Source organism: Clytia hemisphaerica, unplaced genomic scaffold (genome assembly GCF_902728285.1).
Source record: "Clytia hemisphaerica strain Z4C2 unplaced genomic scaffold, Clytia hemisphaerica genome assembly, whole genome shotgun sequence".
Classification (NCBI taxonomy): Eukaryota; Metazoa; Cnidaria; class Hydrozoa; order Leptothecata; family Clytiidae; genus Clytia; species Clytia hemisphaerica.
Window position 1 is genome coordinate 908,646 of NW_027103510.1, and position 26,672 is coordinate 935,317.

Below are 26,672 nucleotides of genomic sequence, written 5' to 3' on the forward strand. Positions count from 1 at the left end.
GGATTCCTTTGATCAATCTGCTTAAAATTACACCTCATAATAAAACTGTGGCTTCTTTCTGTTTAAGCCTTTGCTACAAATGTATGTTCTCTTGAAATAAAGGACCTGATGTGAGAGGAAAATGTTAGTTACGGAGGAAGCGCAACCATGGTTTTCAATTTTTGACCCTCTCATAGCATTCGACTTTATTATTTTGAAGCTATTCTATTCTGCTAAAAACAATCGTAAGTACAAGGATAAATGGCAGATGAATAGAACTGTTTGCACCGTTTCTTTTATGTTTTAAAATGAGATCTATAGGAGGCCCTATAGGAGGCCCCACCATAGTTGGGGCCGACCAAGAAAATTTTGAAATTTAAACCCTCCTAAATTGGCTAAAATGGACATAGAAATACGATTAAACTAATAAATATAATTTTCACTATCACGCTGAACTGCAAATTTCACGCCATCACGCCAAAAAAAACTAGATTTCACGATCACGCCGGCACTTCATTTTCACGCCATCACGCCACGAAAAACCCTCCATCACGCCATCACGCCAACCGCTGGGGGGGCCTCATTAGAAGACTATTTTTATACTCTTTCTTAAAGCATTTGGTTTATGCCCTTTTATATTACATGGGCAAAAGTCTGGGATTCGGTATATTGGCAAATTTCGAACGTGTATACAGTCGACCGGGTTTGAAGGGTTTTAAAGCCAATCTATACATATATGAAGCTACTTGCTGGTCTTGCATCAACATTGCATACCATTTATTTAGACCGTTAAACATGCAGACCATCCACTGTAAAGGTTTTCTTTTTACAGAAGTGTTCCCGTTTCATATCAGACACATGGGCCATATCAGGTCAGTGTCTACCTATTGTTATATTGTGCTAATATAAACAAAAAGGGTTTCTCTTTTCTTCTTTCTGACCAATCTTGCTCCACATCCGTGTCAATTCAATATCGAAAAGCTTGTAAATTAAAATTGATGAGTAAGCAAACGATATCACTCTTGTTTAAAAACAAAACCTCTCATTCATTCAACTCTCATTCAACATTTTCAACGTCAAGGCGTTCTAGTCTGCATTAAGGAATTTTAGAAAGAAGACATTTTCAAAGCCAAATGAAATAATCAACTGAAGTAGCGTGCGCTGTTTTGTTTTGATGGTTCGTTCTAACAATTGCAATATTTTCGCAAGCTCAGCTTTTTTTAGAGCAATTCAAATATCATAAACCTGGCTTTAAAAAACAATGATACGATAGAGGATCCTCTATATCACTTGAATGTCTCCTTAATTTGAATAAAATTTCTCGTCCCTTACGTTAACAATGGCTTATAAACCTTACTCCATACTTGAACTCTCATCAACTCGAACAAATTTGTGTTCTCAGAGCAGGCTTGATTTTTGGAGATTAAACTATGCCACTTGTGAAAAACTGTTCGATTCGACCAAAGATAAAAGCTGTTTCTGTAAGGGGTCGGAAAATACTTTCTCGCTTAACAAAGCATAGTTTATAGGCTGGCTACGACAAAAGACTCGCCCGACCAAACCCAACACAAGTTAAGGGCTACTTAGACTACACAATATATTGACGAACAATATTCGACAATATGGTTTGCGGACCGTAATGTACGAAGTAAACAACTGGTACTCTATTATAAAAAGGAATTTTCTTTCTGTAAACAATCCCCCCTTTATTGTTGGAATATAGCAAATCGAGTTGACAATATATTGCAGACACCTTTTCAATGGCATACCGGATAAGTGGGATAGGGGAACCCGGGAACCTAAAGTGGGAACCTAAATGAACACCTGAAAAGTGGGATGGGGGAACCTAAGTGGGAACCTAAATGAACACCTGAAAAGTGGGATGGGGGAACCTAAGTGGGAACCTAAATGAACACCTGAAAAGTGGGATGGGGGAACCTAAGTGGGAACCTAAATGAACACCGGAAAAGTGGGATGGGGGAACCTAAGTGGGAACCTAAAGTGGGAACCTAATTTTTTATTTATTTATTTTTTTTATTTTTTTTCTTTATAGCAATATATTTCGCAGGTCTATTGACCTCTATGAAACAGAACTTTTGATTTTACATTTAATAAAGTTTTTTCTTCCTTTCTTTTATCAAACGCTCTTTGAAGACTTGTAAGGATGGTGCTTCAACAATATCTTCTTCTAGATCATTCCAAGGTTTCACACTTCTGTAAAAAAGAGAGTTGCTTTGGTAGCCTCTCATACCGTCATTAGCAAAGTTCCTTTGAAGCTCGTAATCATGCTGACGTCGTGGTCGTGTTCGAGGAGTTAAATTTCTCTGATCTTATAGACTCGTCATAAATGTGGAGGTTCTTGAAAACTTCCACCATATCACCAACTTGCCGCCTGTTCTTTAGGCTAGGTAGATTGATGAGTCGTAGCCGATCTTCGTATGAGTAGTTTCTATAGCAACTAACTAGCCTTGTAGCTCTTCGTTGGACGCCCTCGATTGCATTGATATGTTTGATTAGCCTTGGAGACCATACTATATGTGCATATTCCAAATGGGGTCTGACAAATGCAATGAAAAGCGTTCGAAACATATCTGGTGAGAGAAATTCGAAGCTCCTGCTAATCAAGCCAACGATAGAGTTAGCTTTCTTGATTTTACTGAATATATGGGCTTCAAAGGTCAGGTCACTATCGATTATCACTCCTAGATCTTTTTCTTGGTCAACATGTTCTAGAACAGATCCTGCTATGGTATAGGGATGGACATATTAGATGTTCCTAAATTTACCCAGTGTTAAAACATGACACTTGTTCGGATGAAATTCTGAAAGCCAGTCCTTTGACCAAATTTTAAACCCTTAGAGTGCACTTATTCTCATTTTTGCTCATTTCCACCCTTACAGTGTACTTTGGGAAGCTTGGTAAAAAGGGCCGCACGTACGGTAGGTCGTTTACCTTGAGTCCCCCCCCTGGATCTATGCTTATGTGTATTGAAACGTAGCAAGCCGTGCAATATGTTCAATTTTACTATCAAACATTTTTAATTAATGAAGTGTATTCACACGCTGTACTGTTTGGTTGGTACAGAAAGAAAAACGAGCTAGAATCCGTTAAATGCTAAGCGACCCCAGCCCTGACCCGAAGATTGGAGCTGCTAATAAAAAACAATGTGTATTGCATCAAGAGATGACAAAAACTAGATCGTAAATAATGTTTTACTAGATTCTGTATTCAAGCAAATTAGATCCGTGCAAAAGAAAGAAGAGGCTCTAAGTTATCCATCGAGCTATGAACGAACTTCTAATTCCTTCTAGATTTGAAGATATGACGGTTTAAAGTTTAAAGTCAATTAAGTCAATTTACTAAAAAGAACCTTTCAAAAAGATGCACTATAAAACTGCTGATAAATAAATATGCTTTTTTGAGCTAATTGAATAAATAAATTCCCTTTGTTTTATTTTCAACATTATTGTTTGCGAACCGTAATGTAAAAACTAAATAACTGGTGTTGTCATTATGATAAAGGCGTAGTGGTATAGTGGTTATCATCCTTGACTCCCGCCTGGGAGGCCCGAGTTCGATACCCACCGTGTCACTACGATTCACTTGGCAAGTGAATGTACCTTCGCCCGGGTCAACCCATGCCATGTGAGGGGAATTGGGTACCACTACTCTGATACAAGAGTGTGGGGAGATATATCAGGCAATGTGGTGTGGTGACGAAATTCATAGGGTCAGACTTGCGAGAACGCATAGTTCTCCCGTCCTGATCGAGTATCGTTGCTATACACCATCGGTTCTGTGTGTCGCGAACATAGGATCGGCAGAGTCTGATAAGCGCGATGATTTCCCTATCCTAAGATAGTGAATGCTGTCCTGGGGTTGGGCCAATTCCCCATGTGGGATGGTACATCTCTCTCTCTCTCTCTCATTATGATAAAAGGTTATTCTTTCATTGCATATAATATCTTTCTTATCTTTATGTATTTGTTTTTAAAGAAAAATATTTCAATTCTATTAATAATTAAACAACTTAGGTTCCCACTTAGGTTCCCACTTAGGTTCCCCCATCCCACTTTTCCGGTGTTCATTTAGGTTCCCACTTAGGTTCCCCCATCCCACTTTTCCGGTGTTCATTTAGGTTCCCACTTAGGTTCCCCCATCCCACTTTTCCGGTGTTCATTTAGGTTCCCACTTAGGTTCCCCCATCCCACTTTTCAGGTGTTCATTTAGGTTCCCACTTTAGGTTCCCAGGTTCCCCCATCCCACTTATCCGGTATGCCCTTTTCAATATATTGCCGACATTCAGCAATATATCATCAATATATTGCTTGACAATATATTGTGTAGTGTATGTAGCCCTTAATACTATCGGAAAAATAGTGCGATAGATAAAAAAGATATAATTTTTTTATGAGATAGACAGGAGGCGTGGCTTTTATGTTGACAGAGGAGAATAAACAAAAAGACTTTTTCAAAATTTCTGCTCGCGCGAGGGGAGTTTCTAAACATCGACCAGAAATGGCGACCACGACCGGCGACCGCGACCACGACCGGCGACCAGATAAATTTGGGTTATTGAGGTTTTTCTCTTTCTCCAACGTAGAGTGTCTCTTCTTAGCATTTGAATATATCATATTGAAGAGTAAGCTCACCATGTCTCATCTCTTTAGTAGCCACATGCCCTATGCATAAAACAACCATTTCGACGCTTTTGGAGCTTGGTTATGGTGTCAATTTCTATCCTTTTGTATTATCAGCATCAAAATAATTAGCGGAGTAAAATTTTTTGAAATTGGTTTGAGAAGCTTTGTATTTCATCGTCAGGTTGCTATTTCTGTCGAAATTAGTCATTTTGTCAACATATAGACAAAAGAATAATTGATTAGATTCATATCTCTAAAACTGGACTTCCCAATTTTTTCCTACTGACAAGTTCTATCTATTCATACTAAAGACATCTCATTCAGCGAAATTAAAATATTCGGTGTAACAAAGTTTACAGACATCATACTTAATGGCCCTGTCAATATTTTTGTCAAATTGTGTCACTTTGTCAAGAAAATGACTGGTTACTTCAAAGGTTACTTTATAGTATTCTGAGGACTTGATTTAGACATTCTCTACGGTGGAGAGAGCAAATAAACTCGATAACCCAAATTTATCTGGTCGCCGGTCGTGGTTGCTGGTCGTGGTCGCGATTTCTGGTCGATGTTTAGAAACTCCTTCGCGCGAGGGAGAGGGAGAGGGTTAAAGTTGTCATGTCTCAAAATATCAAAAAAGTTGTAGGACAAAATGAGTTGAGAATAAGTAACACGTTTTTTTAAAAGAAAATCCAAATTTACAATAAAAACGTTCTTAGCATGTTCTCATTTTCACCGTTTTGTGATTATTTGTGTCCATCTTCCTAAGAAGTCGGGTGTAGTAAGGTCTGAAAATTTGTTCTTAACTTGTTCTTAATATTTCTGGCCATCGATGTCTTTATGTTCTTATATAATTTGTTCTTGTAAAAAATAACAAGTACTAACCTCGAATACGTAAGATTCTTTTCCGTCAATTAGAAGATCCAGTTTCCGACCTTTTTCTTTCGGTTCGTTATTCTCGTCTGTAGATTTATGATGATGGTCCTGTGAGGATAAATGAATTGAACATTTTTCACTAATTATGAGAAGTTAGATCCAACATTAGTCTATTCTGTAGATAAAAAGTTTTATTCAAGCCCAAGAATCTCTAAAATAGTGCTTAAGATCATCCGATGTCTTATTTCAAGCTCTTGTCCAGATCGGTGCAAGGAACCAGTGTCGCAGGAAAAAAGTATACATTATAATTAAAGCCATTTTCTCAAAATGAATCCCAACAAATCGTATCTTGAAGAATCAAAGAATGAGATCCGTTCATTAATTTTAGAAAATTTATGATAGGTTCAGATAAAACGGTTAATCGTTTAACGATCCTGAAGAAACATCCTTGTCATCGTAACAGTGTTCCATGGTGAGGAGTCTCTATCTTATCAAGGCCCAAATATAAGGGAATTAGTTCCCCAAGAACTTCGACATCTTATTGAATTTAAAGACAAAATTAAGCATTTGAAACCAACGTTATGTCTGTGTAGAATATGTAAAGTGTACATTGATGGTGTCGGCTTCATTTAAGAACTATATAAGTTGTAAATAGGTTGACTTGTATAGTTAGCTATTTTTTTTTATGTCAACGATTAACAATTACAAACAAACAAACAAACAAACAAATCGTAAATACCTTATAATTTGAATTACTTACCTGAATATCTGAGAGATTAAAGAATTCTTTATTATGTTTCGTGATTGCCATCAACTTTGTTTGCATGTCTGAAAACTCGTCCTTTTCTTTGTGTGCATCCTAAAGCAATTATTTTGAAACTTTTGGTTTACATCTGTTTACATCGATAAACTTCCAATGTAACATTGGGCTTTTTCAGAAATAGTCTGTGCCCCCTGTTGAGGATATTGGATATCCAGGGGGTTAACGATTTTTGTTCAAAAGTGGATATCCAGGGGGTTAAATATCTACAAGGGAGCGGCTATCCAGGGGATAAAGTGTCTTTTCAAATAAAAAATACGATATCCAGGGGTAGCCTAGAAATCTAAGCTAGTTTGATTCAGTCACTTGGATAAATCTGATGGTTAAGTTGTGACTGAATAACTAGCTTAGGGACAGTAAACTCGGTAGCTTATCAACTGACAACAGCGACAATTCAAATTTCGCGGCGAGGGATAACGTAAACTCACATAATTTGCATAATTATTCGTCGTTGACTTAATTCGTTTCATATCAAAAATATGAAATCACACCACACACAGAACATAATATCAAAACATTATTTAGAATTTTTTTATTTTGTTTTTTTCTATCTTCTGATTGGCTCTTATTGTAAGATTAGATAAATAAACTCTCCGTCTTACAGTTTATGCGCTCCTTTTGTAAAATATAAAATGAAATTCTATTGTAAAGTGTGCCGATGGAGAGTGAAGGAAAAATTTGTTCATTTTTTTCAAAAAGTTATGTTCGTGTTTTATGGAACAGTCAACAAGAGACAAATTCGTTTCTTGAGTGATAATTTTGTGATTTGACATAAAAGTATTTTGTATGATTTTTACAAAGCTCATCTTAAAAATAACCTTCAACAAAATAAATAAAAATTACTTTAGACTAGCAGGCTAAAATACCGTATACAAAACAATGTAATCAACCCCCCCCCCTCAAAAAAACCTTTTCTTGAGTCTTGAATTCGTATAGCTGTCACTGAAAATAAGCACCGACAGTTTTATGTTCTTCGAAAACGAAAGATGTCATTGTCTGTAAAATCGAGCATAAAGTCTCAAATTCATAAAACAACAAGAAACCACAACCAGTCAAAAACCAAGAACTGTCTATCATCTATCCATTACGGTATAATACAATATCATCTCATGCAATCCAATCAGAATACAGAACTACAGCATAGGATCTGTACAAGTACTCTCTCTTATATATTGCCACATACGATAGTCAACGTTCAATCACAAATCTTTACTTTATTATTTGCCATTCTGGAAACAAGCAACTTTTGCTGTCTTTACGACGAACAGCATTCTTTTTTCTTCATTAGTTCAATTCTTCCCAAAAACAAGAGAAGCACTATCAGGTCGGGATCAGGTCTTGAAAACTTTTTCTGATACAGTAGTCCAAATATATCTCTCGGCTCTCTCATGGTAATAGTCTCACATCATAATATAATCGAAGAAAGATCTTGCATTCAATGAGTCTCATCCTCTTATACTCGTTTTCTGATAAAATAATTATAAACTTCTATCGCTCACGAAAACTCCCGATTTTTTACCACGTGACCCACTCTGACCAATCAGAAGCTCACCGAATCCTGCGTTCATATTATGAACGCGCCCTTTCCCTAAGCCAGTATTCCAAGGCAAACTTAAAATCCGTAAATATAAAAAATGTAATAAATATAATAAAAACGCTATATTGCCATAAGCCGTGTGTCCTAGCCTTGTGAATACGGGCTTAGTTAACTAGGCTAATCCAGGGGTAAGCATCTTTATAAGAGAGGATATCCAGGGGGTTGAGCATATTTTTAAGAGTGGATATCCCGGGGGTCTCTACTAATAAAGTAGGATAGGATAGTTCGATACTTCGAAAAATCAATATCCTCAACAGTGGGGTAAAAAAAAATTCTGAAAAAGCCTAATATTCTAGCATGCCAGACGACTAACTCAGAACTACAATCCCACAAAAAATATTTGAGACAAAGGGAAGGATTTCCCTGTGAAATTTTAAACACCACAAATGATTTTTAAACGCGTTAAACTGGAGTTGGAAGGACATTGTTAATACATTGTTATCACCTGTCAAAATTTGAATATGATTGGATCAATACTTCAGAAGCTGACCTAGAGGACATATGGCCCTGGAAATTAGTACTAGTACTCTTAATAAGATTTTATTAAAAGTCAGAAAGTTTCAAGTTGTTTTAAAATTTATTCTCCGAGACATACACAAAAGAACACCAACATAGTAGATTCTACCCACAACTGGGGCTAATAGAGTTAAAGTTTTCGAAATCTGAGAATAACAATATTCTTTTGTTTAGATATTTCAAAAAATTTCAGCTTCATATTCTTACAAATATTCACATGTTTTAATAGAATACAACTTACTGCCCTTGATGTTAAAACGATAACAGGTGGTGGCGGAAGGGCGGATAGATATACTGCTGTTCCAGTCTAAGGTAAACAATGAAAAATTACAGTTCTGAAGCTTAAATAAACACTAGAATAGAAATAGACAAGAAAATTATACACGTTCCGATGTTCTTCTTAACTTTTTGAGTTTTAAACCTAAAAATGTTTTTAAAATGTTCTTATTTTCGCCACTTTTTTTGAATATTTTGGAACATTTTTTTAAGAAATCGGTTGTTTTAAAGTCCACAAAGCCTTCAAATGTTCCTATATGGTTTGTTATTATATATTGTTAACCGGTTACTTTTTCGAAGCGGGCTACATGACTTTTTGCGCAATGCAATTGGTTCTTTTCGCATGACGACGGGCCTACTATGTCCAGAGTTGCCCGTCGTTAGGAAAATTCATTGTGACGTCACTTTTTCAAAGGAAAATGAACAATGCGTTGACATCATTTCTCTCATTTTTTATTTCTGACGTCAGAAATTATAGCAATTTTTTATCTCTTTTCGCTTGTTTTTTCTGCTTTATTTCGCTTTTTTTCCTGGATAAAGCGCTCAAAATCAATCGAAGCTGAAGGAAACGGTTAACAAATACAATAATGACCGGTTTTTTTCGGGCTGTACTGAGAAATATTGCCCGAGGTCAAGTAACGACCGAGCTTGCGACCGGTCATTATTGTATTAAAAAAATTGTGTGTATTAATATTCGTTTTAGCAAAGTTATGGCTGCCCTTTTATTTTCTAAAACTGATACTTCAACGATTCATGATATTCGTGACGTGATGTTTTCGACAGAAAGACCCCGGTTTTTGCCAGCAGTGGCAAATTTTATACAACTTTTATCCAGTTTAAATTTGCCACTCTTGGGGTCTTTCCGTGGAAAACATTGCATCATTAATATCATGAAAAAAATTATCAGCTCAATGTAGTAAGAGGTCGGTATGCAAATTATCACTCACTGTAACTGCAATGATGATTTCTTCGCCGATTGACAGCCTCGTCTTCAAACCGAACACTGCGTTCATTCCTTTGACCTTATCAATGAAGAATGGAGAAAATTTTAGAAATCAACTTATTATCAAATCAAATAGTTGAATGGGCTTGTTCAAGATACCAATTCTGGGGTCAATTGGAATAAATTATTTCCTTGATTTACAATGATACTCTTAGGTGCCAAATAAACCCCCCCCCCCCACCTCGCTTGTTAATTTTTCGAAAATTTTCCAACGCCCCCCCCCCCTCGGACCTTATTAGGACCCCCCCCCCATTTATTGATTTCTAAGAATATTTTCAGTTGGCAAAAAGAAGTCCCCTTATTTTGTTCCAAAAAGCCTATATTTACTTTATTTTTGGGTTTTCAGAACAATTTCCAGCCCCCCGGCAATTAGGTCCCCCTCCGTTTATTATAATTCTCGAAAATTTTCAACCCCCCTCCCCCCGTTTATTTGGCACGTAAGAGTAAGGGAACCTCCAACTTTTACCGTCTGAGCACATGATTGCGCCTAGACATGCATCAAACCAAACAATGAACATTGAAATTGATAATTGGACCTTGCAATTTTTGACAACTTTCCAGTGTCCCTAACTGTTTTCTGGAAGAAGCCAATCTAACATAAACATTATCACAGTTTTACAGATTAGAAACAAAAACAAAGGACATCTAAAAGTACCTTTAACTTGTTAATCAATTGTTGATGCAAATCGAACTCCAAAAACGGTAAAATCTAAAATAGATGTATACGATTAGGGTTATGTAAAAAAATCGATAACGTTCATTTTTATTATCAGCAATTTGCGGGCTTGAGAAGAGAGAGAAACGGCAGAATTACTCCGACTTTTGCTTGTGACTTCAGTCTTTTGCCAATAAAAATTTCCTTGGCCTTATTGATTACCCCCTCTCAAAAAGTATTTGAACACATTCTTCTTTCGAAAGAGCCAAAAAATTCCACTCAGGAAATTTTTGTCATGGGTCCTAAGTATGGCCCACCTATTGTGTTCAATTGTTTTGGTATTTTAAAGAATGCATAAGTAAGCTATCTGTCTTTTTTTTATTGTTGAAAAAATCAAACACCAATTCTTATTATCCATTATTTTTCTTACCTGGCTAACATTTTCAGCGTCACTCTCACCTTTTTCTTTCTTCTTCAGTCGAACAACCCTGTTGAAAGAGAAAACAAATCTACCGTTATGGGTAACGTCTTTTCCTGAATGCAAGGAAACTAAAAGAGCCTGGGTACCTTCACAGCTTTTTATGTAAGGAGTTGTTTTTTAGTGTTGAGGAACCAGGGCCGGCGAATCGGTTTTAAAAGTGAGGGGGCTAAATGATATAGTGACTAAGGAGGCCCCACCATGGTTGGGGCGGACGGGCCGGAAAATTTTTGAAATCATGGTACTCTACATAGGCTTTGAAGTGGTCTAAATTTAATTTTTATGAAGTTATTGAAATTAAAAAATCAAAGAAGTTAGGTGTCTTTTTTATACTGATAATCCTGTAAGTAAATAAAGCGGACTTTTACATGTTCAAAATTCATAAGTAAAAGTAAATTCAGAGTATGCTTTTAACTGACAGTAAGCGTAATCAAAATTAAAATTGCCCAAAGTAATTAAAGCGATGCTCTCGAGTCGACACAAACTCTCTACCAACTTTTTTTTTCTCGCCTTCTCTTTCTCTCTTTTTTTTGCAAAAAAGTGGGGGGGGGCTATAGCCCCCCAAGCCCCCAGTTTCGCCGGCCCTCGGAACAAATAATCATGCGTGTGGAAGGGAATATGGAGAACTACAGTGTGGGTTCTAATAGGATGATTTCAAACAACTTTAAAATAATTTTCAATCCAGAAGAAATACAAGACAAATCTTTTCACAACAATAATTACTAAAAAGGGGTTAAAAAAAAAAAAAATTAATAAAATTCAAATATTTATTTCTGAATCATCAAATCAATCAATAGGCTCAGTCTTGCTTCCGCACCGCCCTCTCAATTTCGTTCAGGTTGTTGTATATTGTATTTTGCGTAACTCTAATTTGTTTGTCTGTCAGCGTTGGGATTCGCTTTTTACACCATAGAGGAGTTCGTCCTTAACATTATCATCGGCATCATATCAATCGTATCATATAGTGTATTGGGTATCTTCAATTCATATCCATACAGGGGCTGGACAAATATTTCCAGGGGAGGATTTTAAAAAATTTCTAATTTTCAATGGGGTATTTTGAAGAACTTTTTTTCCCCAAATTCAAATAAATTAGAATAGTTTGAAAAAAATGCAAATGTTGATAGTAAAAACCAGAGTTTATTTGAATCCGACATAATATCAGTCACCTAACGGTAATAATGTTGGTGTAGAATGCTTTTTAGAATGTAGAGGATTTCAGATTCAGATGTCTCACAATCTTCGACTTTACTACAGATCCCTTTCAACCTGTACAGAACTCGACCACCAACACCTTGATACTTCAATATATTGATCACTGTATGGATAAGCAACCCCCAGTGAAGATATGAGTCGGTTTCATCTGATAACGACAAATTTCTGGTATGATTCTGTAATAAGGTGCGTTACGATGCTGGTCAGAAGCGTATGCCAAAGTGACATGAATATTTCGAAAGTTGGAACAAAACATCTGCAACTCGTTTAAGCAAGAATTTTTTCGAAAAGTACACGGCGATTTGCTTAAGAACAGATTCACATGTCCTCTGGGATTTTTTAAGGAGCGAAGTTTCACCCTTAATCGCCTTATCACGTATTTTTCAGCATGTAATGGTTTTTGATATACCCATTTTTCATTATAAGGGACATTGGAGACATCTTCATGTAAGCAACTTGAATTACGACTTCTTTCGCAAAAGTAAGACTGAACCTGATGGTGATTATCCGAGACAAACCTAAACTGAACACATGCCCAAGTAACAGGCTGACCAATGGGATAAACAAAAACGTCCATCGCTCGTACTTTGCTTTGCTTTTCTTTATAAGAATACACTTTATAAGAATGTCCATGATGAAAATGACCAAAAAATTAGGAATATGCTAAGAATGTCACCATCATGGAATTTTGCTACTCAAGCTAAGAATGTCATTTTTAGCAGAGCATTTTCAATTATAAATTGTCAATTACCCCCAAGTAAGGCTCACTCCTTTCAAAAAAATGCCATTTTATGCTTGAGATGTATGTACTAAATGTTAAATCTAGTCTGAATTACATAACCTAAGAATGCTGTAAGAATATTTTAGGATGATTTTCTCAAAAAAGTTAAGAATATCCATGATGAAATGGATTTACACCATTCTTATAAAAAAGCGTGTAATGCTGACATTTTGCGAAATGATTTCACTTCACGTCTAACCCTTCTCTTTTCACAAATAAAGACATTTTTAAGTAGCCAGAAAACAACACAAACAGATTTTTTACTTGGATCAAAAACCTACGATCATATTACATGAACAATTAAACAGAGGGAAATTTGGGAAATTGATGAAGTCAGCACGAAATTTCCGATTCTAATCCTATCCACGGGGGCAAATAGGGTTAAATAAATTCACACACAATTTTACGGTCATTTCTTCACCGGGCACATTATTAGTACAAATTACGGGCTAAAGTTTTTCCCACTTTTTTTCATTGTTTTTTTTTTCTACATTACGGTACACGCTTTTTTTTATAAGAATATCTTCTATAATAAGAATATCAGGGTGGAAATTGGCCAAATCGTAAGACTACCCTAAGAATACCCTCTTGGGTGAATTTCACAGAATTTAATAAGAATACAGTCATTTTGTATTTGGTTAACAGAAAAATGTACTTCCTTTGTTAGAGAAAAACTGAAGCTTTTAGGAAGAAATGTCCAAAACTCTCAAATTGATCATTTCTCATGTTTGTAAAAAAGTCAAGTCTAAAAAAGTAAGAATACGTTAAGAATATTTCACCCTCAATTTTGGCACTTTCTTAAGAATACTTGACCCTCATCCAAAGTACACTATTCTCATAAAAAAAGCGTGTATTCCAATAGAAATAGAAAGAGCACATAAACAAATCCTAAAAGTAACGAATTCCTTCAGAAGTACTTAAGTAAGGTGAAAATACAAGTAAGACATGGCTATTGATACTGAAACCCACCGAAACATTAGATTACATACATACATTACATACAAGGCAAAACTTTAAGTTTTGCGTTATGAAAGTAAGAGACGTACATTTTTTTATCAACTTTTAAAAATTCTAAGCAAATTTTGAAATTTTGAGAGTGACGAGGGAGAGTCCTCAGATAAACGGAACATGCCCGAACAAACCAGGACAGCTTGTAATAACTTGTTTGTAGGTTGTTGTTATTAAACCCCTCAAAATGATAAGTTCCAACAAGAGTACAATTACCCAATTATTTTGTAAGTTGTGCTTTTAAAAGATATCTCTCAGTTTCGTCAAAGCTTTCTCAGTTACATCTACAATCTTGGTCGAAATAATATATTAACATTTTAGTGTATTCTAACGTTTTTCAGAATTTAAAGTTCGGGCGAGAATTGCTACTATAGCACTTCCAATTTCTTTCATTGAATAGTTTGATTTTTGAGGTGTTCGGTGGCTTCTAGGCTATATTTCAAGCCTGATCGAAACAATTTTGAGCTTTTAAATCCTGAGATCCTAAAGGTTCTAAGTCTTAAGAGTTAAAACTCTACTTTCCAACTGTAGTTTAAGGCCCTTAAAATCACTTGAGGTGTTTAAAATTTCGCCGGGAAATCCCTTTCTTCTCAATTATATATGTCCATGATTGTAAATCTTCATTTTCGTGGAGAGTACTTTTAATCAACGTTTCTTATTTACAAAATTTGACAGAAACAAGAATGTCATAGTTGAATTATAATACGAAGTCAAGGAATTATATCAAGACAACATTTAATTTAAAGATTAAACTCGGTAACATAGTAATACATGATTTTTTTAAATCAATTCTAATTAATGGGACGTTAAGAATATACAAAAATTATTGATTCGAATCCTTGGGGGGAGAGGGGTGGTGCACTGACATTGACGGCCGACGGGGACATACCGCTGGAGTTTGAAAAGTGGCCCCTGTCAGATATAAATATCTTGTATATTTGGGACCCTGTCAGTAAGGAAAATCGATAATTTTACATATTTCAAATAGATACTCATCTTGAAAATTAGTAAATTTGGGACTGTGTCAGATATCATCAGAGCCTGACCAGCGGCACTTCCCCGTACCCAATTTTGCCAAGTGCCCCCCCCCCCCGGGTTCGAATACCATAATAAAAATCTTTAATGCGACACTGTGCTATTATATTGTGGAAAAGTTACAAAACATAGTATAAATATCGACTAATTCTCTGAAAAATCTCTATCCCTGAAGTGCAGGGTGCATTTTGTGAAATATAGTAAAAAAGGGTGGGGTAAAAGTCCCTTTTGTTGACAAGTTAATTAAAACGTCTTGAAAAAGTTTAAAAAAACAATATGATTTGATTTGTCGAATCGAACTTTTCTCTCTTCCTTTCCTTTAATAAAAATGATCCTTTAAAATGCTTTTCAAAACATTTAGGATTTCATTTTCAGAAGTGTTCTTCTTTCTTGCGATGCCTTTAAGTCTTCGTGTAACCTTATTATCAACACCATCCTCTTGTTGGAGTAGGTAAATCATTTCATTAATGAGTTGTTTCCAGTGCAGCGAAAGAGCTCCATCAGATATATTCAGATTATTATTTGTATAATATGGACCATTACTATGCTCATCAGAAGCGTAAACAACATCAACTTCAATATCATCGAAATCTGAACAAAAATCTTCCAGTTCGGAGACACACGAGCTTAAACCTCTACTGTTATCTACACAGGGTGATTTACTCAAGAACATTGTAACATTGCCACGAATAGGCCTCTCCAGATCGGATAATTTAATCCTCAACCTTTCCAAGACATATTTTTCTGCATGTAAAGGACGGTGGTAAACGCTCATCTCATTGGGCGGGACATCATCAAAAACATTCTCGTACAAACAACGCGAATTTCGGCTTCGTTCACAAAAAGAGCCATCATCTTGCTGTGGATATAATTCTGATTCAAATGAATATTTCACGTATGCCCACGTTATAGGGTCACCGTGAGGATACACAAACGCATCTAATATACTCAACGCTGACATTTTAATACGTGGTACTATCAATGTTCTTAAGTTGGTTGTCAAAAATGCTTTAACAGTGAAAATGTATATACAGTAAGTTCTTTTCCTTTGGAAAGATTATGTAAAATGTACACAATTAGTCTGTTTTTTCGATTATTCAGATTGTCATGTAGATTTCTTGGAACTACGGCAATATGCTCATTATAGTTACTGTTGGAAAACAACAAACTTTCTTGTTAGTTCATTTATAAGCACAATGCAAAACAAGAAGAGCACAATGCTTTATACAGTGTACACATTTTTTTTCAGAACAAACTTATATGAAAACATTAGGTTTCGATGAACAAAATGTTAAGAAAAATATTTTAAGGCTTCCTGGACTCTAAAACAAATGATGAAAATGAGAACATGTTAAGAACTTTTTTAGGCTTAAAGCTCAAAAAGTTAAGAACATCTGAAGGAAACAAAAACTTTGGATGTTCTTTTTAAAAAACATATATCATGTTTCTGTCCTCTTTCTGTAAAAAGATTTTTTTTTTTTGGAAAAGCCCTAAAAACCAAGTCAGACCACAAGCTTTAGTCTCTAAATAGCTACATTATTGTCTCCATAGAATGCTCCATCAAAATTCAAACTCAGAACACATCTAACAGTGTTATCAATCAATGTTATGGTAACATAACACGTTTTTTATGAGAACATAAGGCTTCGGTACGGCCAAATTATTAGAAGCATTTTAGAAACTTTTTTAGGCTTGAAACTCAATGGTTAAGAACATCCTTAGGCTTCCTAAATATACAGATGTTATTATATAAAAAACGTGTACTGCGTGTTATTTGATGTCGTCAAAAAGAAGTTTCATAAGTACCAGGCGTTTAGCAACAAGCAAGTTTAGCTTTACCAAACAAGATAGTTTACTCAGAATCCAACCGAAATCCAACTGTTAAGAAATCTCTTTTTTAGATAGCGTAGTTTTTTAGCGTATTTTTTGGGAATACATCTTAATTTCACCCTCTGAAACATTTTCAACTATATATACGGCCCCGCTCAAACATGTGCCGCCCTGGTGTGACTCGATTCTTTCAAACTCAAAATCAAATGTCTGAAATCTGAAGACCTGACATTAATTGATGATTAGTGATTAATTTAAAGTTTATTTATCTATTATCAAAAAAATAATTAAAATATATTTATGATGAACGAATTGAAAACAACAAACCTTGCTTGGATGAGAGAGCCAGTCCCAATGAATGGGATTTCGTCAGGAATATCAGTTGTGGATAGTAAAATGTCTGGCACATGATCTTGCCTAAAAAACGCGGATGAAAAATAGTTCAATTAGTTCACTTAATCTTGAGTCACGAGCAACGCTTACCTCGTTTTTAAAATATTGCTATGGTGATCGATTTCCAGAGGAGTTCATGAGAAGAAATGTACTCTATTTAACCTAGGAACACTTGAACTCTCAAGGGATTAAATCACCTTGGTAATGGTTTCAAAACGAGATAGTCGTTACTGTTAAAATAACTTATGAAAAGGCCTATACAGGATTAAACTTAAGAACATTTTAAGGTTCGGACAAAAGGCCGAAATAGATGTAATCAGGACTCTCTGCTCTGATAACTACTTTCTGCTCGCCTAAAAGTTTGGAAATTTTTCCGTGTAACCAGTTGGATACCGTTTTGGGAACACAACCAGTCCTGGTTACCCATGATGCATTACGCCCGTGAAATAGCCTAATTGAAAATTTAACGACAATTTGAAATAGGGGGGGGGTAGTGGAAATAATAAAAGTGTATGTAATAAGATTTTACCTACACACTTTCATATCAAAAAAATATTTATACTTTATAACAAATATTAATGATGAAATTTGGCAAAAAAATTAAGAATCTGCTAAGAATCATGGATGATTTTCTCCAAAAATTTAAGAATATCCATGATGGAATGAAAAAACACCGTTCTTATAAAAAAGCGTGAATTTCTCAAGCAAAAAAATTATTTCAAAACAATAAGCCTACGAATGAATTGATAATGCTCACCTACAAAACACACATTTTTGTAATGTGACAGGGAGGGGTAATTCGACATCTGAGTATGGTACATGACAAATGTGACAACCAGGTAAGGTGTGAAAGACATGGCCTGTGTGTTGTTGAGATGGTATGGTTTCTTCATCCACTTCATCTTGTTTTAGCAATGGTCTTTAAATCATGAAGAAGTTTAGAAAAAAATTTATTTTCCATCTTCCAAATAAAAACATTTAAACAAAGATGTTGTTGAGCCTTAGTTTAGTGATAATCTTTTGCATTGTATCCGTTTATTTTCAGCAGGAAGCCAAGGCAACAGCATCTTTTGACGTTCATGTATTGACTTTTCAGTATTATTCGACCAAAAAAATTGAAATTGCCGACTCTCGGTCGAACTTATATCTTCCTTTTGTTCTAGTCTGTTATAGACTAGTAAACTAGTCGTTGAAAACAGACCCATATACAAAAAATCAAGCTCCAAATAAAAAGAATCGAAGAGGTGAAGTTGCGTCTCTTTTGTGAATTTCAACGACTAGAAGCTTCTTCTCTCAAAAAACGTTGTTTAATTTTACAACTTTTTTTAGGTTTTTGAGAATTCATCCAACTTTTTTGACTAAATGATATTTCATAGTAACATTGAACATGGGAACATATTAATAAATGAGCATTTCTAAAAACGCAGTAAACAGAAAAAAAAATAAATGCAATCCTGCACGGGTCAGACATACAGAAATCTGTATGTTTCTCCTTACGATTTTAGGTAAAGAAAAAAAGGCGTTGGAAGTAGCTTCTAGTCGGTTATTTTCCTTTTCTCTCACGGGCGCTGAATATTTAATTAGTGTTTACATTATTTGATTGACAGTTTTATTATAAGGTTAAAAGTAATAACCGACTAGTTTACTAGTCTAGTCTGTTACATCAAACAAAAGCTGGCACACAACGATCTCTCAACGTTCATCTAACTTTATTTGGACGTTGTAAACATTGGATAAACAATGAAAAAATGTTGTGCCCGTTAGGAAGAAAGAACGTCATACTTTTTATCATCTGAATCACTGTATTTCCGTCCGTTATCACCACCATCTTCTCTGAGTCCTGTCAAAACATTGTACGTGCCATCTGAAGAAAGAAGAGAAAAGTTTTGTACATAGTCTCATGCTGAATATGAATATAAGAAACCCTAATTCCAAAACACAAGCTGGCAATCGATTCGTCGTCACTTTAAAAACTCCAAAAGAGGAATACAGTTTACTCTCCTAGTCTGAAACTCGAGTAAAATATGATGTGTTCATATTACAGACACATTTGAATTATAGAAACTCTTTCATTTGTGTTTCTACTAGATGCAGTGATGAGGAAAGAGAGCAAATTCCAATAATTGAAAGATTCCAAAAACTCTAATTCAAATAAACGAGCGGCAGTTGATCTTTATTTTTATAAGGATCATCAACCTTATACCTACCTTCGTTATCCTCGTGGTGTGTTTGGTTATTTGTGTTGATTTGTTGCGTAACCACCACGACTGCCGCCGTACCAGACGCTGACAGCACTATCAAATCGTCGCTGGTAAAAAAGGACCAAAAACATTAGTTATGTAAATTCATAACTATTAAATATTTAAATTTAGCTTTAAAAATTGGAGATATTGGAGAACGGACCGAGATGTCGAGAAAAAAATATATAATAGCCGCATTTTTTTTACCGTTTTACCGTTCAACAAATTTAGCTTCAAATACAATGACAAAACGTCTTTAATAATATCAAAAAGCTTTCCATCGCTGATTCAGCTCATCTGAAAAACTTAATATTACCATTGTGTGTTTCGTTGTGTGATAGACAGGGGTAGGCTGTATGAATCCTCTCTGATATGTTTTGATATAGGGGATGCTAATCGTGTATGGAATTCCTGCCCGAGAGTTACCCTAAATTTGGGGTAACCTGTGTATTTTCTTTAAAATGTTTAAAAATCCAACGATTGAATAATCTTTAGTTGAAATTTAATGAAATTAGCTTTTTTCGTTTTTTTTCTGGAAAAAGCAAAAAAATCAATCGAAGCTGAAGGAAACGATTAACAATATAACCGGATTTTTCGGGCTGTACTGTGAAATACTGCTCGCAAACTTGGTCATTACTTGACCTCTCAGAATAGCCCTCACCCACCGGTCATTATTGTATTCCGGTAGCATTCGTAAGAACAGAACATACCATATAGAGGTGGTTTCAGTGTAACCGATAACAGCTGTGCATCCCATAGCTTTCATATGGGAGCGTATTTCAATACGAAGCTCGTTCCACCAACCATCTCTTGTCTCTGGATCATCTAAAAGGGAAGGTAATGAAGTCACTGAGACTATCTAACTGACAGCTTTTCCATAATAGCTTGAAATACCATCTTTCACCTCATCGATGTTGAAGTTTTCTTCCGACACGCTAAAGCTCATCTGAAGGTCGGGGAAATTTTGGGTTCAGATTAAAGAATTTTGCCAGACAGCTTCATAGATTTTGCAGTTGGAGGCCTGAACACCAGCCCTCGTTTTTGGGATTGTCGGGCCCAACTAAATTTTTTTCGTGCTCACACGCAAGGGCCGTTGAGTCCGACTGGGTATGCGGCACATCAAAGGCCGACTATCACTCATCTCCGATTAGAAATTGGCCCGCTACATTGAAGCTTTACCATTGGCGGCCGCCAATTAACCATAGGAATATCAGATAACTTGAAATACGAGTCCAAGGAGAAATATTAAAACAGTACCATTGTTCAAATGAAAACAAACAAGGTAAATTTGACATACAAGTTAGAAAATACAAAAATTAGGCAAGCAGAAGACCAAAGTGTGAGATCAGTTGCGGTATCTTGAGGAAAGCTAAGTTGATAGCAATCTTGGAGATATTTTAAGGGGACAGTAACCCCCCCCCCCAAAAAAAAAAAAAAAGAATACTACGATTCATGCCAAAGAGCTTATGTTTAAAAAAAATGGAGCTCTCTTATCAAGAAAGTAGTCGGAGTTAATCAAAAGCATCCATTTCGCCATCAGCCGCCCCAAACCATAAATTTTTTATCCACCCCACCCAAATGCTTTGATTCCTCTTTGTTTATGACAAAGATTAGCCACATGTGGTTAAGAGAACGACAAATTATGTACCGTAACTTAGTCTAATTTCGACATCCCTCTTCTAATTTCGACATCCTTCTATAGAGATAGGAATAATGGGAAGGTCAGAATCACTGATTGAAACTATTTTTCTTTGCTTAGCGATTAGAGAGGAATAAATATTCTGTCTATCAGCGATTCTCACCTTCTTATTATTCCTATCTCAGAAGGGTATCGAAAGTAGAAGAGGGGTGTCGACATTAGACCAAATTACCTATGCATGTTATAATGCAGGATTATTTACAGGGAAAGACTGGGAAACTTTAGTACTGATGGACTTATCAAAGGCTTTTGACTGCATTGACCACAAACTTCTTATCGCAAAGCTTAAAGCCTACGGAATTGAAACAAAAAGTCTCGATCTTCTAAAATGTTATCTGAGTAATCGCTATCAGAGAACAAAGATCGGCTCTGAATATAGCGATTGGTTAGAAATCACTCTAGGTGTTCCGCAGGGGCCAATTTTTGGTCCCCTTTTATTTAATATATTCATAAACGACTTATTTCTTTTTATTGTTAAAGCCAGCATCTGCAATTTTGCGGACGATAACACCTCACACTCTTGTGCGGAAACTCTTGAAGAGGTCATCTCAAATCTTGAGTTTGACCTAGAAATAATCTTAGCCTGGTTTTCAAATAACTACCTCGAAGCTAACCCCGGAAAATTCCAAATGTTGGTTCTAGGAAATAGGAATCTTCCTGTAGAAATCAGCGTTGGAAATATTAGGATAAAATCAACGGATTCTGTTGAGCTACTAGGCATAACTATTGATAACAACCTTTCTTTTGCGACCCATATCAATTCACTTTGCTCTAAAGCAAGATCCAGAATCTGGAGTTTGAACAGAATTCGTTTTTATCTTAATTTTGACCAGCGAAAGTTAATATTTAATGCTTATATTATGTCAATATTTAACTATGCACCGATAATCTGGATGTTCTGTAATAAAACCACATATGAAGAAATCACTCAAGTTCATAAGCGGGCCCTAAGAGCTCTACTCTGTGATTTCAGAAACGATTATGAAGTTTTATTGCAAAACGCCAAATGTAAGACGGTTCATGAAACTCAGCTTTGCTTCTTACTTTGTGAGGTCTACAAATCTGAGAACAAATTAAATCCGAAGTTCATGCAAGAAATCTACGTAACGAAGAAAATAAAATTCAACTTCCGAAACGAAGTTTTAATGTCTATACCTAAGGCTAATTCACAACGTTATGGAACTCAATCTTTCTTATTTCGAGGAAGCCTGCTTTGGAATCAGATTCCTGAAAAAATCAAGCTTGAATACTCTATCGAAACTTTTAAATCCTCACTGAAAGAAATAAGCCTCACAAATATTTGTCTTTGTAAAATATGTATATAAAAAAAAAATTTATATTCTTCATTATATAATTAGTTTATTCTCTACGGTTGGTATTAATTAGTATTTTAATATTACTATGGCAGACCAACAATAAATAAATTGGAAAATAAAAAAAATAAAAAAATATTTGATCGTCTGAAGATTTCACTTGTTAACAACTTTAAAAAATAAGTTACCTGGATTATTGATTTTGTCGAGTAATTTGACAGATCTTGAGGACACCACACCTCCTAAATGTAACACAAAATCTTGTGGTGGACAGTTGATCGTAAAGAAGGGAAATTCCTGTAAATAAAATGTGAAAAATTGTAATAAAAATAACAATATAGTGGAGTCTCTATAAGTCGAATGTCTCTTTAAATTGAACAAGTTTTATGGTCCCTTCAGTTAACAATACCTTATAAACTTATAAACAAAATTTGGGTTTCAATGCGTGTTCGAGTTATGAAGACTCTACTGTATTTTAATTTTTAAAGGTTGCCCAAATGTACAAAATCTCTCACTCACAATATTTAAACTTTTACCTACGAACTACAGTAACCGAGAAATTTAACGACTTAAATATATGATGCGAAAACTATCGATTTTAAAACTTCTGTCAAGGCTTTCGGTAAACCGCACCTCTATTGCATCAGTTTAACTTTCACATAAACCTGTAAGCTTTATTTCATATGGCAGAAGAGGTTTTTGTTTTAAAAACGATCTTAACTAATATAATTCTAGGAAAAAAGACATTTTTAGTTCTCACCATTTCACCAGTGTAATGATTTCTTGTTCGAAGATTCAGTCTGATGTCAGCTGGATCTAATTTATCTAAAAATGGAAACCAAATCGAATAACCACATCCAATGAGATTAACAGAAACAATTTTGATGAACTGCTTAAAATAATAATATGAACGCTAATTCGAAATTCGAAATTCTATTATTTGGATTTCAACTTTTAAATCTAAGATATCTTCCCTGAAAAAGCTAAAAGTTATAAATCAATAAAATATTAAGTTACTTTTTAACTCACTGACCCTGCCAAAAAACTACACTACATACAGTGGAGTGTCCATAATTCGAAAAAGCACGTGGAACACAAATTCGTTCGAGTTAAGGAAATTTCAAGTTAACGAGTAAAGCTGATAAGGCATTGTTATCTAAAGGGACTATAAAACTTGTTCGAGTTAAGAAGACATTCGAGTTAGAAAGGTTCGAGTTAAAGTGACTCATGGTACAAATGGCAACAACCTACAATAAGTTAAATGCAAAACAAAAAATTTTCAAAGGTCAGCCCTAAAGATTCAACACAACTTGACTTTGGTTGATGAAGATTACAATACTCACCAGTGTTATAATCAGGTTCAGATGAAAAGGAAACACCATGTGGAGAAGGGTGCGATAAACGGTGTTGCCATGCATGGTGAATTAATTCTCCTCCTCCTCCTCCTGGTGGGCTGAAAAGCAAATCACAAAGCAAGTAGCAAAATGTATCATCACAAGCGACTTCAAATACAAATAAAATGGAACGTTCTAGTGAAAAAACGATCCCAAAAGTTTCTGAAGATTCCTAATTGTTCTCTTTTATTTACTAGTTTAAGTCTTAGAACGTTCATGAACGTTCCATGGGGTTCCTGGAACGTTCCGAAATGTTTCCAACCGTTCTTATCAAGATAAACATTAACCTTTGAATGCAAAGGATCATTCACAAACAGAAACATTCTGGAAAATTTGGGAAGGGTCGAGAGCGTTCTAGAACGTTCCAGGAACGCTATGGAACGTTCAGGAATGTTCAGAAACGTCTCAAGAACGTTCCATTTAATTTATGCTTCAAAGTCTTTATGTTTCACTCAATAAATGAAGAATTCTAGATTGGAATAGACGGTTATAGGATAAACTAAATTGAAATTTAAAAAATTCTTGAATCGTGTCTGAATCATTGAAAAAAGCTTCAACGTAGAAACTTAATTTGATATCATGTAAAACTATGCTGAAAGAGTTAGAAAGTCATTTAAGAGCGCCTTTTATAATACTAAGTTCGTCAGATTTGAGGAATTTTTAGTCCTTGACGCATTAGAAAGATTTCAATTACAGATGTTGTTCCGGTGATTGTGCAGTGATGGGTGTTGAGAAGAAAGTATTATTGTCGTTTTCAGAGAGAAGTGTCACAGATGTACCGATACTTCGAACCACCAGACCTGTTTCTCCTTCCAAATCAAACTGTTGTTGGTAACTAAGGAAGAAAAAAGAAATTGATTCTGTCTAGGTAATGAAAGCAATTATATTTTCATCGAGCTGTGAGAATTTGAGAAACTTCTTTACAAATACTACCAGGCTATTCCAGAAAGTTGATTTTACCCACGAACGGAAAACCTAACCTCGTAAACATTTGAGTAAATTTATATCATTCTAAGGTTGGACTTGAAAATGTTGGTTTGCCGTCAGCAGACCCTAGATTTTGGAAGTGGGTCGGAAAAAACATTTATTTTGACGATTGATGAAATTTCTTAATTTGTAATTGAAAACAAAAGAGCTAGAAGAGAATTCGTGATTTTTAAGCTTAGGATAGAACGAGACGGTTTTGAGAGAACGGTTTGAGAGAGAACGGTTTTGATTTGACGAATGAAACTTTTTCTTAAAAATGGCAATAAACCTTTTGAGGTCGGTTGGTTTCTAGGTAGGGTCGGTTGGGCTGACGGCAAGCCAACCCAAGGGAAAGAAAACAAACCAGTTTTTTCTTTTCAAAGCCGTCTGTAAAGAAGGTACAGCGGAGCCTTCATAACTCGAACCTCTAAATCTCGAATGTCTCCTTAACTGGAACAAGTTTCTAGTCCCATCAGTTAACAATGGCTTATAAACCAAAATTGGATTCAAATGTAATTGAATCTTACCCTATGACTGCATTTCCACCCATTTCAAGGACTTTTAGTCCGATTTTTCGTTTGACTTCACCTAAATTGAATTAAAAGTATTTGAAAGAAATTGTACAGAGAAAGAGAATAAAAATAAAGAAGTGAAGAGAATACACTATAAATACAAAGAGAAAAATAAACAAAATTTACTGAATTTAGTTTAGGTATAGTAGTGTTTACAAAAAGGAATTTCCAACCTGAGAGTTTTGAAATATGACGTTGCCTAGCTTCGTTTGATGCTCGTGACGTTCGAATCTTTTCGATCCACTAAAATTTGAAATAAGAATAAATGCTTTACGTCTCAAACAGTTAGAATTACAGAGGTATCTTATAGGTTTAATGCTACTCCAATAGGACTTAAAACTATACTATTCGTTTCCCGAAATATCTTTGGCAAAGGTTTGATATCCATTGTTTGGGGACGCATAAATGAATCTTCTTCATGAAGACACAGTGTTGATTTTCCATGCCCAAAAATTTTTAAGCACGATAAGTTTAATCGACTACAGGCAACTCTGTCCTGTGAGGACTCCAGTACCATACAAAATATTGCTTCGTGTAAAGTGGTACATATCTCGTCAATAATCAAAGCAGTTAAAAAGATACAAAACTTCACCCTAACCTGATATTCTGGATCATCATCAACAAGTAGCTCCTCAACAAATCCTTGAAATTGTATTGCTGTGAAGCCATGAGGTACACCGTTTGCTACATGAAAGAGAGAACATCAAATGAATATAATCATAAACAACCAACATCTTAGTCTTTGTTTTTACTCTCTTTAAACATTAATATAATGAAAAAATAATGTCATCTTTAAATATAGACACTTTCAATGAGCGCCCAGTCAGCACCTTTGACTGACTACCCAGTTTCCCTCACAGGGTATGGGTGGCTTCGTTCAATTGCAAAGTAAATGGCTTCCAGTGGCAATCTAACATTTGCCTGACAACTATAAGCGTCACTACTCCAATTCTGTCGTCTATTTCGGATATTTATGTAAGTTTATCAAAGTATTCTTAACAATACAGATTTAAAATCAAAACGAGAATTACCCGTTAATAAAGAATAACAGAATATTTTAATATATTTTTACATTCACTTACTAGAGAAGAATTTTATTCCACATGATGTTTGTCGATATTTGTTTGCATCAATGAAAAATTGAGTTCTGATTTTCAATTTTACATAGCCCCGAATCCCTTAATAATGAAAAAAAGATATAATATCAGAAGTCAGGGAAGTCATTGAAAGTTAATTGCCAATTATTAATTATAAATTCATTAATTAACAGAGTAAAAAGCATTTAAAAGAAAACCCCATCCATCAATTTTATTGGAGATGTATCTTAAAAGATCCCATATTTGATAAGGAAAGAAGTTTCTAGAAGCTTCGTTTATAGCTACCAT

The 26,672-nt window shown here is 35.2% G+C and overlaps 2 protein-coding genes across 2 annotated transcripts in view; both read right to left on the reverse strand.

The window, feature by feature from the left end:
• LOC136799151 (C2 domain-containing protein 5-like) overlaps positions 1 to 13,062 on the reverse strand; it is a 62,522-nt gene extending 49,460 nt beyond the window's left edge. Inside the window, exons 1-7 of the mRNA XM_067055859.1 lie at positions 13,037 to 13,062; positions 10,794 to 10,851; positions 10,364 to 10,417; positions 9,653 to 9,727; positions 8,671 to 8,736; positions 6,257 to 6,355; positions 5,506 to 5,604 (exon numbers count right to left, since the gene is read on the reverse strand). Of these exons, the coding sequence (XP_066911960.1) occupies positions 5,506 to 5,604; positions 6,257 to 6,355; positions 8,671 to 8,736; positions 9,653 to 9,727; positions 10,364 to 10,417; positions 10,794 to 10,851; positions 13,037 to 13,062 (477 nt within the window). The remainder of the gene's footprint in view (positions 1 to 5,505; positions 5,605 to 6,256; positions 6,356 to 8,670; positions 8,737 to 9,652; positions 9,728 to 10,363; positions 10,418 to 10,793; positions 10,852 to 13,036) is intronic.
• LOC136799018 (C2 domain-containing protein 5-like) overlaps positions 1 to 26,672 on the reverse strand; it is a 47,556-nt gene that overhangs the window by 5,634 nt on the left and 15,250 nt on the right. The window contains exons 7-25 of the mRNA XM_067055697.1: positions 26,370 to 26,465; positions 25,886 to 25,971; positions 25,461 to 25,530; positions 25,243 to 25,303; positions 24,444 to 24,584; positions 23,699 to 23,808; positions 23,116 to 23,180; positions 22,544 to 22,652; positions 20,054 to 20,168; positions 19,311 to 19,411; positions 18,886 to 18,967; positions 17,861 to 18,022; positions 17,038 to 17,127; positions 10,794 to 10,851; positions 10,364 to 10,417; positions 9,653 to 9,727; positions 8,671 to 8,736; positions 6,257 to 6,355; positions 5,506 to 5,604 (exon numbers count right to left, since the gene is read on the reverse strand). Coding sequence (XP_066911798.1) covers positions 5,506 to 5,604; positions 6,257 to 6,355; positions 8,671 to 8,736; positions 9,653 to 9,727; positions 10,364 to 10,417; positions 10,794 to 10,851; positions 17,038 to 17,127; positions 17,861 to 18,022; positions 18,886 to 18,967; positions 19,311 to 19,411; positions 20,054 to 20,168; positions 22,544 to 22,652; positions 23,116 to 23,180; positions 23,699 to 23,808; positions 24,444 to 24,584; positions 25,243 to 25,303; positions 25,461 to 25,530; positions 25,886 to 25,971; positions 26,370 to 26,465 — 1,739 coding nt within the window. The remainder of the gene's footprint in view (positions 1 to 5,505; positions 5,605 to 6,256; positions 6,356 to 8,670; positions 8,737 to 9,652; positions 9,728 to 10,363; positions 10,418 to 10,793; positions 10,852 to 17,037; positions 17,128 to 17,860; positions 18,023 to 18,885; positions 18,968 to 19,310; positions 19,412 to 20,053; positions 20,169 to 22,543; positions 22,653 to 23,115; positions 23,181 to 23,698; positions 23,809 to 24,443; positions 24,585 to 25,242; positions 25,304 to 25,460; positions 25,531 to 25,885; positions 25,972 to 26,369; positions 26,466 to 26,672) is intronic.